Source organism: Ambystoma mexicanum, chromosome 12, assembly GCF_040938575.1.
Source record: "Ambystoma mexicanum isolate Mex_15411 chromosome 12, UKY_AmexF1_1, whole genome shotgun sequence".
Taxonomy (NCBI): domain Eukaryota; kingdom Metazoa; phylum Chordata; class Amphibia; order Caudata; family Ambystomatidae; genus Ambystoma; species Ambystoma mexicanum.
This window is the reverse complement of record NC_090936.1, coordinates 666,703,345-666,718,950: the sequence shown is the minus strand read 5'-3', so window position 1 is coordinate 666,718,950 and position 15,606 is coordinate 666,703,345. Positions and strand designations below refer to the sequence as shown.

Here is a 15,606-nt window from a genome sequence, read left to right as displayed (position 1 = left end):
ACAGACTGGATGCCTTTAGAAGGACCTTTAACTCAGGTAAATTCAATATCTTTAATCCGTGCATTTAGGGAAATGTTACTCCTTATAATCTTAAAACCAGTACCCCTTTAATGCTTGGCCACGTGCTCCCTCTGATGCAACACCTCCCCCTGATTGAACAATTTGTGTATAATCTGTAGTGTAAGACTAAACGCATTGATATGTAGCTTGTAATTTGTTGCAAAAAATAATTTTAATTGTTTTATCAGAAATCACAGTAAAGCTTTGTGGTGCAAAATTAGTAAAAACATGCAAGTAGGAGGCTGCTCCCGTGTGCTAAAGTCCAGCGTGGTCTAAACAAACCTTCAGAATTAAATGTCTCCCTATCAACTCATGAGACTATGAATTGTCAGAGAAATGTATCAGTACAAGGTTATCTGAAGACATTGCCATCCCTCTCACTAAGGGTTTATGTGTTGTTTGCTCAAGATTCAGAGAGTAGCCTTTCACACTGACTGCGGGGTGTGGCTGCAGGCATTGTGAGGTCACAACAGATGCAGAGTGGTTTTATAACCAGACTGCAATAAGATAATGATGTGCAGATTTTTACGTAGATGCTGCAGGCTTCTTTGTATTACAAGCATCCTACTATATACGTAGGGCTTCGTGTTTTCAGTGGTTATGTTTTGTGAATTCCAATGTTTTCCGCTGTTTAACAAACCCTTAAATCTGTATTGTCTCAAATGATATCTTTTGGTATGCGCCAATTTTGGTACCTTTTTAATTCGGGTGAATGTTATTGAAAAAAACACATTATATTGTCCATGTAATAGTTGTAGATTTCAATGATACTTTATTTTTTTCTCATTGTTGATTTAGCACAAGTTATTCATCACTTTACTTAATTTTTCTCTCTATATTCATATTGCTATATTTCTTCCTCTCAACACGTGTTTTACCTTGTTTGTGACAATGATCTTTGTTTCTTTATGAATTTTCAAACCAATTCTTGCATTAGCTTTGTATTTCTTATGACTTCAGACTGTTCGTTTTTTGGGACAGCTGGTTTGTGATCCTTGGCTTTGGGAGATACGTTTGCCTCCTTTTCTGTTCATCCGCGATAAGAAATACAAAGCTAACAAGTTGAAGCTCCTGGGCTGTGGCCAATGCCATGTGGCTCTTTGTTTCTAGAGGGGCTGGCTGTCTTGTTCAGGCTTCTTTATAAAAATAAAAAGGGGGTTCCACAAGTGTAACACTTTGAGCAGTGAACCTAAATAAAAAAAGAATAGGAATAACAAATAATTTGTCTTTCTGGAATTCTATACAATAATTGCTGGACTCATTAAAGGTTTATTTTAGGGACACTTAAGGCGCGAGTCACTGATTTAGTGGGCCTCATTACGAGTAGGGTGGCAAGGGATACCGGGCACCGTTAAGGAGACCGGTGCCGGTAATCCATTAACACCCTACTACAAGTTCCCTTAGCGGGTCCCTCCTTTAACGCCTGCTTTTACCAGGCGTTATGGACAGGACCCGCTAAGGGAAATCAGAGCCAATAACGGTACCGCAAATTGCGGTAACGTTATTAGCTACTTCCCCCTTCCCATTGAACCCTATGGGGGCTCAAATAGGAATGGGGAATGGTTTGGTGAATGGGGACTTACCGGTCCCGCCATGATCGGACTGGACCGGTAAGTCCCCATCTCACCAAACTGGACACGGTACCGGTATGGACCTCCATACTCGGAATGAGGCCCAGTATGTTCTTAAACTTCTCAAATTTACAATGCAGGCAAACTACTCCAAAAAGCATTTAGAGTAGAATAAGCATCCATTTCAGACTATTTATTTTGCTTTTTGCAAGTTGCAGTTATAGCATGTTTTTTCTGCTGATACATATGGTGATCCATTCTTGTATGAAATGCGTATCACGTTACAGTGATATTGTAACCATATTTTTAATAGGGGGTCATTACGAGGTAGGCGGTAAGGGGTTAACGGCACTGGTAAAGGTGCCGGAGCCGTCAACCCCTTCCCGCCTCATTACGAGTTCTGCTTGCGGGACCCGCTAAGGACGCCTGGTAAAACCAGGCATCCTTAGCGGGTCCCGCAAGCAGACCAGGGTGCTAACAATGGGCCCGTTATTAATGGGCCCATTGTTAGCACCCTCCCCATTCCCATTGAGCCCTATGGGGGCTCTAATGGGAATGGGGATGCATAGGGTCTGGGTTCCCTGAATGGGGACATACTGGGCCCTCCAAGATCGGAATGGCCCGGTATATCCCCATTCAGGGAACCCGGACCCGGGATCCGGTATGGGGGTAGCCATGCCGCTAATAGCGGCATGGTTACCTCCATACTCAGAATGACCCCCATAGTGTACTTAGGAAAAATGCTATGTGATGCCACTTCCTGTTTTGTCAAGGGGTAAAGGGTTGTGTTCCATCACTTTCTGTGATGTCACTTCAGGATGGGGTCAAATGACATCACTTCCTGTGATGTTATCAGAGGTCAAAGGTCATGTGATTTCCCTTCCACGACCCCTGGCATTTTGGTGAAAATACATCCCTGGCTATTTCCCTCATCAAGACTGACAGCGCATTCCACATCACAGGAGCCCAGATATCAAAGCTGGTCCCTCCGAGATTTTTTAGGTTGTAGCGTGGGCAGGGCATGGTTCAATTTTTATTAGATCACACATTTTGTCTTATAGGAGCCTTTTGCATGCGTGAGCAGGGATACAAGAGGGCATTACCAGACATGCACTTGTACACAAGGGAGTTTGCCTTATCTTGTACTCTTTGCTCCATCGGGAGCAGGTGGAGCTTCCGGTGAGCCTCTGATACGTGCGCTTGCTTCCTGAGCACACATATTGCATGATCCGCTGCATTCTGCACGGTTGGGATGCAGATAAATACGTCATTCATTGCTTCTGCCCGTCCTCCAGCCAATGCTGCACAGGGGAGAAAAATTGCTTACTAAGACAACGTACTGCCCTTACCCCAGGCAGGTGCAGAAGGACATAGAGACAAGTTAAGCTGAAGATGGCAAAAGTAGTCAAACTAACATTGTAACAGTACATGTGCATGCATGTAGACACAAAGGAAATGTATACTCAACAAGAATAACACGTACAATAGGTAATATATGCATTTATTCTTGAAGAATACTAACATAGCATCCACTAGATGTGAAGAGCACTAACAAAACCAATGTATAAGCTAAATACAACATGAAAGACACACAAATACTGCCCACTAACAAGGAAAAACAGATATAAAGGGGCAGTCATCTTCTCCCAAATGGAATCCGTGCATGCATTTAAATAAACGAAGGTCCCAAGAATTCTAGAGAACTCAAAGTGCTAAATTCACAGAACTACAGATCTGTCCAGAACTCAGGCAGCTAACAACCAAATCCAAGGTTACAGTGAAATTGGGGAGGATAGCAACAGCAGAGAGAAGGCCACAAGCAGTATACTTGAAGATTAATTAAGAGCAAAACCAGTTTTTGTTTGCCAGGTGCAGTCAAACTGTAAGCCAAAAGACTCCATGAATAATAATTCGAGAGTGTCTCCAGTGGCAACAGAAAACATGACACACACATTAATATTAGCGAAATTCTCAATAAATACTGGATAAATCCATTCCCAACACGGCCCCATCACACCTAACCAGTATTGGAGAGCACTGTCTATTCATTGGAAGAAAATACAGATAGGACAGCCGCCGTACTCCCTACATGTACACACAAACATGAGACTTCGCACAAGGCCAAGTACAAAGAGATTACGCTGGTTTATGGCCCAGGAATAAGGGAAGGTAACTTTCTTAATTGGAAGAAAATCAATCCGTGGACCTCTCTCACCCTACATCATAAGGGCAAATTCCACACATTTCAAAAGCCTTAATTGGACCCATAAAGCAGCCTAGATTCAGTTCTATCATCTGGGGACCTTTGCCTATAAAAGACGGGGTCTTCCACCAATTCTTTGAACCATCTTGGGAATCATCTTGAAGCATCTCTGTATCATCTCTTGAGAATATTTTGCTGGACCCTGCTGAGAGAGCAATCCTCTCTAAAGTCCTCCAGTTGTGAGGTGGAGGCAGGTGTTCCAAGGCAGAGACAAGCTACATCCCATAACAATCCCCACGGACCATTGGGGGTGATCTGCTGCTGGAACAGGACCTACCTCTCTGCCAGCCAGAGCAGTACCCAGGACCACACCGTGTTGGAGGACCACTGCAGTTGTATGCAGACTCCCCTGTGTTTGGGAGCCCGAGAACAAGGAATAATCTGTCACGCCTAAGGGCCTGCCTAGTTCTCCACCACATGCCCCTCGGGCTCTTTCATTCAATAAGGGCATGGGGAATAGATCTGTTAGGAGGGTAATTGCTCTCCCGAAGAGTGTGCGGCGTTTTGTGGCTCCTTTCTATTCGCGCTGGCAGCTACCGTGGAAGATCGCTGCAGTGGTATCTAGGGGAGGCAAAGCGGACTACAATACCCAGAAAACCTGCCCTCTCAATGTAGTTCTTGTACTTTCGCTCGGACACGCCCCTTTTTGGAATATGAGCTGCAGCAGCCTGTGGCTCGCGGCTTCTGATTACTGTTACCTCGGCATTTTGTGAAGTCTTCGTTTCTCTTGAATCTGCTTTCTCGTGTATCAGACCCTGTTTTTCCTCCTTACGGACTTCCTTCTGGTTATTCCTTAAACACTGTGTTAACCCCGTGTACCAGGACCCTCGTTTGGTAAAAGGACTGATCTGGATCTCGCTTCATTCGGCTACCGTCTGCCCCTCAACCCGACTTTATTGCCTGCTTGCGGACTGCCTGTCTACTGTTTTGCCTCATTGCTGCCGACCTGTGTACCGAACCCGTTGGCCTGCTAGAAGACTCTCCTTTCATGGAACAATTCCTACCTGCATTTCTGGAACAAGTAATTCTCCTGCCGAAAACACAGCATTCCGCCTGCTGCTGTTTTCAAACTACATTTTCACCCGCGCTGCAAAACTACAGATCCCAGCATCCATCTGCTTAGCTGCTGATTCAAGTACTAAGGACTGCATGACTCTGTACTCTGTGTGCTGCCCATTTGATGACTTCCTAATTTTGACTCCTGCTTCCTTGGATTGATTACTGGCATCAAGTGCACACAGGACGCTCTGCAGTAGGTGCACCTTCCCGTATCTAGTGCGCTCCTCGTGTCGTCCGGGTACAGAACCCTATACTAACCTTCCCTATTTTTTGTTTTACACTATCGTTGTTTTCTGATACTTTGACTTTGGACATCTCTCTTTACATCACTGGTAAGGGTAAAGGAAACATTTAGTATTTATTCTTTTCTCCCATCATAGTCAAAACCTAATTCTTAGTTTGTGATTGTAGGGTGGTCTCCAGATTATTCTGTCGGGATTTCAGGACAGTTTAATTCAGGTATATATAGTGGGGGGTTAAAAGGTGGTTCCTCTTGGTGACTGTGTGACTTACCTGCTGTCTTTATTCTTTCAGCTGGGTCTGTGGCGGTGCGTTCTCCCCGCTCTTTTAAGTGATCAGTCACCTTGGTTGTTACACGCAAACAACAGGGTGTCATATCATTGAAAATGTCTAACATCCCTCATAGAGAGGAGGCTCGGTTGGAGGCTCCATAACGAGCTCTTCAATGAACACTTATTGATCCGATTCCTAGAAGTCCTGGCTCGCTGGCTTTTGTGCTCCCCGACTGGTGAGTAACATAATCTTGTTCACAAGTCCCTGGATTGGGACTCACAGCACCCTGAGAGCAAAGACAGATGGATTCCAGTGTTTCTTGCTGTTGAACTGCTTGGAGCATGTATCAAGAACTGTTCAACACATTTAAACCAGAAGTACCCTCTGTTGCTGCCTTTTGCTCTATCCCGATCTTCACACAGCCCCAAGAAGTCTGGTTCAGTGCTGCTGAACCACCAAGAACCACCAATAACTTCAAGGAGGGATCTATTGACTGCTAACAGCCCCTGTGGTCAATTTGTGGGACCTAGACACTGTTAGGTCACTTTGAAACCTTTTTGCTCACAAGTACATATCCTTTTCCAACAACATTGTTGCTTTTGCTTGCCTTTCGCACCTGCTTCATTACCCAGAGTTCTGTGTCTACTATCTTTGCTTGTTCTGTGGTCTTTCCTCAGGGGTGGGTTTTGTGTAGTGTTGTTCTACTTAATTATTGTTGTACATGGTGTGTTCAATTAAACTGTACATATGAGTGTAGAACCTTGATTGGACATTCCTTTATTTTTACTTCGCTGTTTGGGCTGCTACTGAACCACATTCACACCCATTTTAAGAGTATAGCCTTTCCTCAGCCTTGTTACCATGAAAGGCAAAGCAGGTTTATCTCTTGACTCTGCCTGTTTTACCTTTATGATTGAGTTGGCTCTTGGTTTGTAGAAGTGTGAGGGCTGAGTGGGTGTTTTAGCTTCTAGTCATCTTTGTACTCCTGCAGAAGTTGATTTGTCACATCCGTGGCAACGCTGGGATTTGCAACAGACTGTGCCTACAGCCTACTAAGCCAAAATAAGAGTGTACATTTAACCTTTAGTTTCACTGCCAAGGTATATTTTTTAATTGCTCCAGCATGGCTCACAGTGTGTAAAGTGCACAATGCATCTACTGTGTGTGAGATTGGGTCTCCCACAGGTTGGTGAGGTTAGTAAGACTCATCTGCTGAGAAACCTCAGAACATTGTTAGGTGATGGTGGGATTTCATTTGTATGGGAAACACACAAAGCTTCCAGTGGGAAAATAAGTGTTGCGGGTGGTGGCACCCAAGGACAACCTGGGCACCACATCCCCAAGAACGTACTCCAACCAACTGAGGTGGGTATTAAACCTTTTGAGGGATTTACACATCAGGCTTATAGTCACACTGTGGGTGGGCTACATGTAAAAGAACTGGCACAACTCGGGGCATATCTAACTTTAACGCATGTGAGACTACCATTGAAAAGTGGAGATGGAGCTACACCAGCACTTGAGGGACGTGAGTGACACCAAGCCTGTAGAGCGTGAGAAAGCTGCAGGCAGGTACCTGAACACTTAAGTCCACAAGAAGGCAAAGGAATACCCACCCAAATCAGAGACAAGTGATTATAATAAGCACACGGAAGGAAAGGATAGAGGATCTGACCCTCATCCAAGAAAGGTCCCCAAAAATTCAAAGGGAAATCCCAGACCCCTGGTAGTGGTAGTAGTAATTTATATAGTTTCTATTCCCATTAGTATGGTCTCAATGTGCTGGTGTTGGGAACACCCTCAGGGACCGAAGTCCAGGTATGCGAAAATTCTTGAAGGCTTAAAATGCGTGTGTGCATTTGACCAAGATTAGGGATTAGATGGGCTGGCTAGATACCAGTAAGCCGAAGAGGTCATGCATGTGAGTGGGTGCTGAGGTTGTTACAAGTGTGTGGGAGTGCACAAGGCTCATTATGTGTACAGCTCAACAAGAAAGCAGGTTGTGGGTACCTCTAGCACCAATGCACCCACACTGTACAAAACCAGGGGTTGTTCCCAGTGTGAAAAATTGACACATAGGGAGAGGGATCCTGTCTGCAAGGGGAAACCCGAGCAGGCACTAGTGACTGTGGGGTCCCAATAATAAAAAAAATGATACCAGATTGTATATAGCGCTAGCTCACCCGAGTGCATCAAAGCGCTGTAATAACAGTTGATTTCATTACCCACCATGTGGTACTCCCCAGAAAGAGGAGATCACGGTCAGTGTGGGCATTTTAAGATATGAAACCCCAGTAGGCCAGGGAGTGGCGGAAAGTTACCTCACTCTGGGTGCGAACGGTACTAGGTCCTTTGAGCGGGTCCCAGTTCTTGCCAAGACTCAAATATTTCTGCACCATGTCTCCAGAAATTGCAAAAAGTCTCCCTACTTGGGTGGCAGCGCTGCTAGTGTGGCACCTGTCAGGCAAGTGGTGAAGGCATGGTCATACTCCCAAAGTCCAAGTCTGCCGGTAAGAGGATTTGATAGTCTGCAGTACTGTCTCTTGAAAACAGTAGGGATTAGTTGGAGGAGTGAAACCTCCCTGCAGCGTGTTGCACATAAGCCCAATCAAATCAAAATAAGTCTTTTCTCTTAAATACCATGTTATCATATATATGTATTATCTCACTGGCCCTCATTAGGACCCTGGCGGAGTGGGTTTCCGCCAGCGCTAATCGCGGCGGACCCGTCCGCCGTACTACGAGTTCCCTTAGCGCCATGGAGGTTTTCTCCGCCTGGTTTTACCGGGCGGAGAAAACCATGGCGCTAAGGGACCTCGTTGTTAATTACGCCGCCGTACTTTACGGCGGCGTAATTAACTCCTTCCCCACTCCCATTATACCCTATGGGGCAAGAATGGGAATGGGGAAGGGTAAAATGGGGATTGGGGATTTACCGCTCTGCCAAGGTCGGCATGGGGTGGTAAATCCGCCAACCCCCATGGCGCTATCGACGGCTTTCCGCCGTGCTTCGCGGTGCATTTAGCACCGCGAAATCCGCCAGGGTCGTAATGAGGGCCACTGTGTTTGGATTCCTCTTTTAAAGTGTAGATACCCATACAAATGTCAGCCTATAACACAAAATAACCTGGCAGCAGAACACCCCATAGTGCAGCTATACAGGTGTAGAGCAGTTACTGACCGAATGTGGCTTCTTTACATCTGGGGTGGTGGCAACACATGTAAAGATACACTTGGGAAACATACAAGTGTAACCTAGGTAATACGCCATCATGGGTGAAACCGTATCAGTGGTTCTAGAGCCTTTTGGAACTTACCCAGGCTACATAGGTCTTGTGAGCCTTAGCTGTAGACAATTTCAATTGAACTGTTAATAACATTTTAAACCAGTTCCTTAAAAAGGGGAATGCTGTCTCAGTCTGATTTAACGAATTCGATGTGCTCTGCTCGTTTCACTGATTTTTTCCCACCTGTGAGGCAATCACTGGTCAGTTATTGCTGCCATACTGACAACATTGCTGGTACAGGACGGTATTAGTCAATTACTGAGCGGACAAAAATACCAAATGCGAAAATGCTGAAGTTTGTTTTGGGGATTTCGCTGCAATTATATGTATGGGATGGGGTATGGTAGTAAATTATCTAAGGGGAGTATCGGGGTGGGGGGCGGGCAGGCAGTCTCCGCATGCATATTGCGTGTTCTCAATGTCACTGGGCCTAGTAAGATCGTTGTTTTGTACTCCCTTTTTCCCTCCCTTGCCTCGTCGCGCTCTGAAACACGTGTGTATGAGCGTGAAACAAAGAAAAATATCACAACAAATAAAATATCATATCATAATTGCTCAAACAGAAAAAAAAAGAAAAAATGTTTTCATTCAGTATTTTGACTTGGTAGTATCTTGTTAAATAAACAAGACACGAGCAAGAAAGTTAAAAACTAAGCACGTGCTATTAATGTAGAGATTACTTCACAGTGCTATATTTTTTGTCTTACAGGCTGAACAGAAATGCTTTATTTGTGATTCCAGAAACCCATATAATCCATATACTGAGTCCAACAGTCACCTAGTAGAGAATGTTATCACAACCTTTCAACCTGACCGAAAGAAGAAGTGGTGGCAGTCTCAAAACGGTAAGGTGTGCCTGTCACCCCAACAATGATGTTTTACAAAAGCAGTGCCTTACTAAGCTAAAAGAGCCCTGCAGCCCCAGCTCAGTGGCTTTCCTGCACACGTGGCCCTTTTTTACAAGCAGTCTTTTCTGGACTGCTACTAGATAAATACCACAAACAGAAGTATGTGCCAAGGATCAGAGGTGGTGGTCTGGGATGAAGTAGTTCTGTCTTTCCCTAGTCAGTCTTGCGATCCAGTTATGCATTCTCAATGGCAATATAGCATACAGCTGGTTAGTGCCAACATGGTAACCTGTCATCTGTATATAAGGCTAGCAACATTTGAACTAGTTCTCTGTCTGATAGATCTGGATTCCTTCTGTCTATTGCAACAAGGACAAGTTATACGTGTCGAATACTTCAACTAAGTGTTGCTCTCAATGGACAATTCTACTCATAAACCCCTTTTTCCGAATTATTTTCAAATTTTTAAGATCTTTTTCACGTATTCACATCTATCAATCAATCAATCACCGACTTATATAGCGCACCCTTCACCAAAGTCATCATGGCGCCTAGAAGCGGGACACCTGCGAGAAGCAGGGGGATATATGACTTTCTTCCAATGCGATCTGTGCATCTTGCCAAGAAAGACATGAAATAGAAGAGTTTCAGAATCTTCTCATTAAGCTTTGATCTCGACAGATGTTGTGCTGGTACAGCTGGTGTAGCTGCATTTGGGAGGTTATACCCAGCTTTGTCTTGACCTTTTACATGATCAGCTCCTGAGATTTGTGGACTAATTGTCCCTATATTTGTTTCTGATCATGCTATTATTTGAATCCACTCTAGAAATCACATCACCTGGTCTAGTTTGACGAGAGCATCATTGAAGATATTACATTTCTTCAAACAATTGTGGCTATCCACTTGCTTAGACAAGGCTTGAAGGCATCCCATATTGCTAGTTGTGTGGTTGAGAAAATATTCAGTGCAAGATTCATGTTGTTCCTAGAGGCATTAGAGGTAATAATACTTTTAACTTTACTTAAGTCCTGTTCTAGAAATGAACTGTTTAGGATTAAGAAGAGTGTTGAATGGTCCGCGAGATGATTGGCACATTGTATATGACCTCTAACACTTTACACACTGTGCCGTTACTTGGCATCATAAAGTCAACGTTGACATGTTGCTATTGTTTAGATAATGATAACTCCTTTTATCTGAGGTAAGTATCCCTCTAGGTATCTGCATGGTTGTGGTCTATCTGTAACTGTGGTCTGCCTCTAGTCACCCTCAGTAGAGCTTGAAGAGTAGCTTTGGTTATTAGGTTATTGTTAAAAGGATAAAAATAAAGATCTGTGCAATGACATGAAAAAGAACTGACATTTTATAGACCTACCGGGGCATGTAATGTACACATGACATGGGCCCTATTCAGAAATAAAATGAATGTTTATCACATTTAGCTCAACTTCGGCAATTAACCATCCAATCAGATTTAATTTATTTTAAGCATCTTTTTTAACGTTGATTTGATTAATTTTACCTGAGCTGTTTTTTTACGAGCAATATTATTAGTCCTTTCACTCTATACAGTCACTTTTGAAGCAAATGGCCTCCTTGCAAGAATACTGTGACCGAAAATTGCTCTGGAAACCATTAAAAAGTGTCCTTTTCTGTCTGCTTTTTAGTTGAGTTTTCATTCATTCTAGAAACATTTGGATAAACCACTCTGCCCTTTACATATGTTTCCATGAATCTGCTGTTCCTCATAATTTGACTCTGTGTTATTTGTAATGGATTTTATGTATTTAAATTGTTTGTAGTGTTTCCTAAACCCCTTCCTCTAACTAATTGTGTATTTTGTTCTTAAATGATCTTTACTAGCACCTCTCTTGTCCATCCTCTGACAGAAGACCATATTCCTTCTATCCCCAATGCCCAAACCCATAAAGGATGCCACAAGGCGCAAACTGTAGACGCGGCTATCCAGTGAAGACGATTCAACTCTCACACAGCTTTCCTTAGACCTGTTTAAGGTGTTGATCATATTTAATCGAAACATTTTACCTGTCATTATTGACTAAAATATACACTTTTTACGCTGATTCACTATATAAACTTTGACTGAAAATAGATTTTATTTTATATTGGGTGCACTGAATTAGACTACTAATTCTAGAAAATAGCAATTCTCAATGCTCTTACGTGTATAGCATATGAATCCGCTCTTATCCTTATTGCATAGCAGCACGACCGAAATATGTTTTAATACTTTTTATCAGACTAATTACAATTATTATGCTGCAAATGGTACAATGCATTAGACTTTCGAAGTCTCATACACATCTTTATCAGATGGTGTTCACAGAATACAACGAGCAGTAAAAGGACACACGCATGGACATTATCTTCACTTTGAAAAACACAGGAGAACATCCTCACTTTATCTGCAACACCCAGCCGGAAGAGTAAAACAATCCACAATTCTAGCATTATTGGCAAATTGCATTCTAAATCGGTGCAAGTTACTGACGTAAGAAACTTGCTTGTCAAGTGTTTAAAACATTAGGTGCTAGTGTATTTTAAGTGTGGGCTAGTCATTTCCAAATGCAATGTTTGGCTGCACCTTTCCAGCAGCCCAAACCATGTAATTACCTTTAGTGATTACAATACCCTAATATGTTTAGGAATGGTACTTTAAACCACTGCAGGAAATGACATTGTAGGCAGGCACAAGTTACTCACCATAGGCACGTTAAGGTAATGGGCAAAGATGAGGGCACAAGACACCAACAATGGAAATGTTGGGTTTTTACGCCCACATGATTGCACCCGTTCTCGAACCTGAGGCATGCAGAAATAACAGTGGGCACTACACCTTCAAAGCATTGCTGACTGACTTGCTTTTGTATTGGTCATATAATATGCAAGCTGTTGAGCATAAGTAAGTGCACAGCGTGCAGTGCATAGAGGCTGTCAACCATAGACACTTACCAGTGGCGTAACACAAGATCTGGGGACCATGCTGAGGTCCTTTCACACCAACTCGGCAACAAATCATGAGTCGCCCAACACTCGGGGCCGGCCTAGATTACCACGCTTGCGCAATACGCATACACGTGTTGCTGAAGGGGTATGCCACACACTGCACTAGGAGAAAGATATAAATATGTGTTTTAATGCAATATACAACACACTTTCTGAGAATAATTGGCTAAAAAGCCACAGTGTTTGATTTTGTTGTGTAGGGTAACACCAATCCAATACATGCAAGTCACCAACAGTGCACATGAACATGAATGCTTTGCTATTAAAAATGCCATGCCACAATGAAAACATGTCCAACTGGCTGCACAATGTAGACCAGTGTAGACACATAATAACATTACAGTAAAGCATGCCAGGCTGCATTAAGACATACCTAGACTGGTTGCACCAAAATGCCAGTCGAAGCAATGGTACTCATCAAGAAGAGAGCATACATTCATGCCTGCGTCTCTGCGGCCTCTAACAACACAGCCAACATCTTTAAAATCTGCAAGGAACTGGCCAATCCTGTTGCGGTTTCTACCTCTCCTGTTCCCTCAACAGGCCCTCTATACTTTCTCCTCTCGCTTCTCTGCTAAAACTCAGGACATCCTGCCCACTATTTCCTCTTCCTCTCCCTCTTCCTGTCTCGGCCCCCTTTGGTCATCTCTCCCTCTCTTCCTCCTTTCTCCTCTTTCTCTATAACTCCTGACAAGGTTTTTAGACAAGTCCCATCTATGGAAGTGTCTTTGATCAGGTGCTTGCCTGCTCCTGCAGAACCAGCAAGGACCACATTGACACCCTTGATCCAGCCTTGGCCGATTTCTGTAATCATTCTTTTGCCACTGGAACTTTCCCCTCTCCCAAACTCTTGGAAAAGCTGGCCAACTGCCAGCTTACTCTCCACACTGAATATGGTGGTTGTCTCCATGACCATCAGTCTGGCTTAAGAGCTGCCAGAGGCACGGAAACTGCTCTCCTAAACACCTCTGAAGATCTGTCCGCACCGGAGAGTACTGAAAAGTACTGTTTACTGTGGAAGAGCGTTGCTGGTCCTTTTAATCTTCTCTACAATTGCTGTGTTTCGCTGTGGCTGCGTGGCAGAAATCTACCTGGAGGATTTTTTTCACTGTGACACCGTTTCGGCCCTGGCCCCTTTAAGAACTAGGTGATCCCTGAATGGTGACTCCGCCCCCTGGGACCCACATCACTGCCCTGCTTCCTATATTTACCCACAATCCAGCGCACCCGCGCACACACCGGCAAGTACTGAAAAGTACTGTTTACTGTGGAAGAGCTCTGCTGGTCCTATTAATCTTCACTACAATTGCTGTCTTTCGCTGTGGCTGCGCGGCAGAAATCTACCTGGAGGATTATTTTCACCGTGACATCGTTCGGCCCTGGCCCCCTTAAGAACTAGGTGACTGTGTGCATTTTACCGTTGATAGCGTGTTTTTTACGCTGCCTTGCGCTGCCTTGATTGTGAATTGGTGGACACTGAAATCTTAAATGCCTCATTTGTTTTTATTGAAGGTGTTCCCTGAATGGTGACTCCGCCCCCTGGGACCCACATCACTGCCCTGCTTCCTATAATTACCCACAATCCAGCGCACCTGTGCGCGCATTGGCAAGTACTGAAAAGTACTGTTTACTGTTCATGGTGCGTGGCGCGGGAGACCACGTCAAGATTATCAATTGTTGTTGGTGAAAATCAGGGAGAGCTGCACCCTACATGGTGATAGGCGGTAAGCTCACTGGAAAATTGATTAGTGATAAATTGTAAAGCTTAATCTTTACCTCATCGTGAAAAGGAGACATATGATTCTCAGGGCTCAGAAAGTTCTACCTGTTAAAAGCCCCAGACGTAGGAAAAAAGACCTGATGGCGATAAAGAACAGGTTGTCTTCCCTCGCATGTTCTACCCCTAGGCAAAGGTTTTCTATGAATGGGACACTGGGGAATGCTGATATCCGGCAATTTTGTAATGGATCACTATCTGCTTTCAGAGCTAAAACAGCTACCTCGGCAGGTGTGCGACCCGAAACTATAGAGCTTGATACACAAGCTTTGGAGTCTGGCATAAATAGCCCCCCAGTTGAGGAGGTGGCAAATGATCAGCTTAAGGCTGGTAGTGAAAAGATTCCTCTCACTGATAAGTCTATAACTGATATTGCTATTTTGAAATCCTTGCCTGCCACTTGTCTGACTCCTAAGCCACTCGAGGGCAATCCTCAAGAAAAACAGGATAGAAAAGCAGGATATAGCAATCATTGATCTAGAACCAAATGATTCTGTGTTCTCGAACAGTTTGATGTCAGAGAACCTCTCAAGTACTCCTATAATGTTTTCTGACAGTGAGCAGAGTGGTGAAGAATCTGATAGAGAAGTTCCCCACTCACCAATAAATATGTATCTATCACCTATACATGCCTTGATGCTCAATCATAGCACAAATACATCTCTAGTCTGTACCCAAGAGAATAATAACATTTTGAGCATAACCCTAAACTCTATGAATGTAACAATGCATCCTTTGTTTAAAATGTTGAGATTATGGGAATGTAAACTAACTGCATTGGATGGAAAATGGGACAAAATACCTCAATGGCTAAGTGAAAGAGATGAGGCTATTAAAAGCAATCAAACCAAGAATGATGTGAATCAGACAAGTGTTGCTGTAGTAGCCACTCAAACTGAACCCAAACTGAACCCACTGTAGGGTCTTGTCAATTGTGTAAGAACTGTATCCCTGAAAAATCATCTGAGGTGATTACACCTGTATTGCCTTGTTTTCCCGAGATCATTTATGACAGATTTATGGAACGAACATTAGGTCCAAATGGGACCCCTATCACAGAGGAGCAAAACGAAATTAAATCAAGCGACAATATAGTCAAAAAGAACGCTCCTGTAGTAGAAATTAAAAGAAATACCTAAAAAGCTACCCAAAAATCAACCAGCCTTAAAGAGTAGCGGTAAGACGTCAGTAAAACATT

The 15,606-nt window shown here is 43.6% G+C and overlaps 1 protein-coding gene across 3 annotated transcripts in view; it reads left to right on the top strand.

Moving 5' to 3' along the window:
- LAMB4 (laminin subunit beta 4) overlaps positions 1-15,606 on the top strand; it is a 933,969-nt gene that overhangs the window by 220,953 nt on the left and 697,410 nt on the right. For all 3 annotated transcript variants that reach the window (XM_069629159.1, XM_069629158.1, XM_069629160.1), the window contains one exon: positions 9,463-9,598. In XM_069629159.1, the coding sequence (XP_069485260.1) occupies positions 9,463-9,598 (136 nt within the window). The remainder of the gene's footprint in view (positions 1-9,462; positions 9,599-15,606) is intronic.